General features: G+C 47.9%; 1 protein-coding gene across 2 annotated transcripts in view; it reads right to left on the bottom strand.

Annotated features, from left to right (window-relative positions):
* Positions 1–3,457, bottom strand: part of WDR7 (WD repeat domain 7) — a 32,431-nt gene that overhangs the window by 5,559 nt on the left and 23,415 nt on the right. For both annotated transcript variants that reach the window (XM_027668592.1, XM_027668591.1), the window contains 3 exons: positions 3,092–3,241; positions 2,853–2,935; positions 1,325–1,424 (listed from right to left, as the gene is read on the bottom strand). In XM_027668592.1, coding sequence (XP_027524393.1) covers positions 1,325–1,424; positions 2,853–2,935; positions 3,092–3,241 — 333 coding nt within the window. The remainder of the gene's footprint in view (positions 1–1,324; positions 1,425–2,852; positions 2,936–3,091; positions 3,242–3,457) is intronic.

The following is a 3,457-nucleotide window of genomic DNA, read 5'->3' on the forward strand; positions in this document are numbered from 1 at the left end:
TGAGGGGGGGAAAAAGGTGAGGGGGGGAAAAAGGTGAGGGGGGAAAACATGAGGGGGGAAAATGTGAGAGGGAAAAATGTGAGGGGGGAAATGGTGAGGGGGGAAAAATGTGAGGGGGAAAAAACATGAGGGGGGAATCCAGTGGATTCCAGGCTCAGGGCATGGATCCCCTTTGGAATTTTGGAGGCCAAACCCACCTCCAAAGCTGCTCCTAGAGGGAAAAGCTCTGGTTGTGGCCGGGCTGGCTTCCAGAGGCACGGAGCAATCAGCGGGGTTGGTTTATTAGGAGTGTCATGGAGACGGTGTGAAAAATCCAGGGCCATGGGCTCCGGGTCAATACGGCTCCCGAGCTGGAGATAATCAACAGCCCGGCCCTGGGAGCTCTGGGAGCTGCCAGCGGCTGAAGGGCAGATCAATACCGGCACGGGAAGGGCGCCGCATCCCGAAAATCCCGCGGAATTTGGGAACACAGTTTACTGATAAGAGTAAATTTTACTGGCAAAAGCCCTGTGCTGGTGAAACATTGGTTTACTATTTGTGAAAAAGGGGGTTTCTTGCTATCCATCATCCTATTCCATGTCATTCCTCACTGGGTTCCTAAATCAGCCTTTCCTTAAAAACCAAATAAAAATTCACTGGAAGGGAAAAAAATCCAAACAACCAAAAAATGGTTTTCAGGAAACCACTGATTTTTTTTTTTTTTTTTAACCTTTGAAATAAAAGGAAATTAAAATCCTGAGCTTTTCTCCCCTGACACAAATTTTTCAGCCTCATGTTATTCCACATCTTCTGAGCAGCCCCAAAAAATCTGCAGCTGCGAGAAATAACTTAAAAAACCTGGATTTGGAAGCAGGAATCTGCATCCAATAGATGGCATTATGGAATCCAATAGATTCCATAATTTACCTGGAATTCACTGAATGTTTTTATCTCATGAATAATAATAATTAAAGCTGCAAAGGACCTGCCCTAATTATCCCGGAAGTCTTTTCAGTGCCCTCCAGCTCTGTTTTCCAGTGGAAGCTCACTATGGAAAGTGAGGAAACCAATGAATATTCCCCACCATGGAGTGAACCATCTTGGAATTTTGGGGAAATAACCCCTGGGCTTTCAGATCAGCTCCAGGTTTTCCGACTAATCCAGCGGGACCCCATCATTCCCAGTAGGACTCTACACCCCTTAAGTCCTTCATTAAACTACTGATCCCCCCGGTGTTATCCATAATATTCCAGCGGCTCGGCACTTCCCTGGATGCAGAGCTCGCTGCTTCCAGGAGCTCCCAGGTTTTATTTTCCGGGAAGGAATTCCCGGTGATTTCTTTTACCTGGCACTTGCCGGTGCGGATGTCGTAGAGCGCCACGGATCCGTGCCGGGCTCCCACGGCGATCCGGTGACTCCGCTCGTAATAACTGACCATGTAGAACCTGCAGGGGACAGGGAAACCACAGGAAAATCCAGTTGGGATGCCACTGGATAATTAAGGAAGGGTTGGAGCAGGGATGGGATTTAGGAATCTGCCCGCTGCCGGTTTAATACCCGGCATTCCACAAAAACACCTGATTTTGACCTGTTACCATGGAGCCCGATTGAACTCTCAGACTGATTTATTTTTCATACAGAACGTTGGGAATAATCCATGGGATAACCACCCGCATGCCCATGTGTGATCCACACTTTGTAAGCTGGAAGTCAAATGGTTAAATGACAATCCAACCCTTCAGGGCATTTCCCGGGAGAATCAAATGGGGAAAAGAAGGGAAGCGGAAAGAAAAATCTGCCAACTCATCAATTTTTGATGGGCATACAGAAAAAAAAAAAGGCATTCCCTAATCCAAGAATATCCTCAGGGTGAAGCCTGGCATTGTCCTCAGTGCCCGGTGTGAGCGTGTGGGAGCAGCTGGAATTCCAATCGCTGCAAAATCCAAGGAATTTCCACACCTGGAAAGCCAAGAGCGTCCAATTCCTTATTGCATATTGAAATCCTTGGGGATATCCCTGTGCCTTCCCTCACAAAGGCAGGGAAAACACCGACTGCACTTCCGACTGCAACTGGAATTCTACAGGGAAATCTTCCTACACCAAAATCCGCAAGAAATCTCTGGAATTGATCCCTAAAAACATGTGCCGAACAACCAATCTCCCAGTGATTTATCTCCCCATTCCTCAGCATTCCCAGTGTGCCATAGCAACTGCTCGCTCCTCCGGCGTGGGATGGGAGAAAACCGGGATGGAATGTGGGGAAAAAAACCATCAGGAATAAAAAGGAAGGAAGAAAATCCCTGGGTTTCGTGCAGGAAAAAGGGGAAAGCACTTCCGTTTGGAATCTCTCCAGAGATTCCCCCCCCGTTTTCTACAACCTGATGGCAATTTTCCCTGGGCTCAACAATCCCATCAGTGGGTGCTGGATCATTTTTATCCCAGCTATAAACAGGAAATATTACAGGTAATTACCAAGATTTTTAAAAATACTGCAGAGCTATAAATATACAACAGGAATAGGAAGGGTTTTTGCACTAATTCCCACTTATCCCTGCTTTTATGCTTTAAGGAAAGCCTTTTAAAGCATCATCACCTCCATCAGCATCCAAGCTGGCAACAGGAGGACTGTTCTTTTCCTTGAAACTATTTAATATTTTAATAGCTGATTAAATTAGAACGTTAACGGCCGACGGGTGATTATTGGAATTTATTGGTTAAAGAGGAGAACTGGGATATTTATCCAAGTTTAAAGACACTGGAAATGTGCCCGTTTGATAAATCACGTTTGACTCTTGTTTGACGGGCTCAGTGTCACCTAAAGGACCATTTCACATCCTGCTGGTGGTCCCAGCATTCCCTGAGGAAGGGCTTACCTGCAGATGGCCGGAAAACATTCCTGAAGGCCCTTTTTCTTCACTAAAGATCCTTCCAGGCAATACATGATGATGTCCATCACCTCGGAAACAACAATTCAAATCAGCTGGACAATATTTTCCGTTTCATAATTAAAGCTGTGAAGCTTTAATTCCACCAGTTCCACCTCCTGCCACCTTTCAGCAGAGCAGGTCACTCCAAGCCCTGTCCAACCTTCTCCTGGTCAGGGTTCACTCACCTCCACCAGCAGGTCCACGACGTCCGTGGGCATCTTGTCGATGAGGATCTCGATGACGCGCAGGATCTCGCCCTTGGCCCGGGCCAGGGTGGTGGTGTGGATGTTCTGCTGCGACTGCGTGTTGGCCGCCAGCGCCGTGTGCCGGTGCACCTGCCGAGAGCGGGGACGCGCCGTCGGAATCGCCGCCATCGGAAAAGACCCCCCCCGGGTCGTCCAGCCTACACCAACCCCCTCATCCTCCAAACCCCATGGAAAAACCTCCATTCCATTAGCCTTCCTACTCAGAGGGTCATGTGTGCACTGCTTGAAGCAAGCAGGGTTTTCCACAGATCTGGAAACTTTCTGCGACGCTCTGGAAAGTTCTAC

Source organism: Corapipo altera, unplaced genomic scaffold (genome assembly GCF_003945725.1).
Source record: "Corapipo altera isolate COAL_440 unplaced genomic scaffold, ASM394572v1 205, whole genome shotgun sequence".
NCBI lineage: Eukaryota > Metazoa > Chordata > Aves > Passeriformes > Pipridae > Corapipo > Corapipo altera.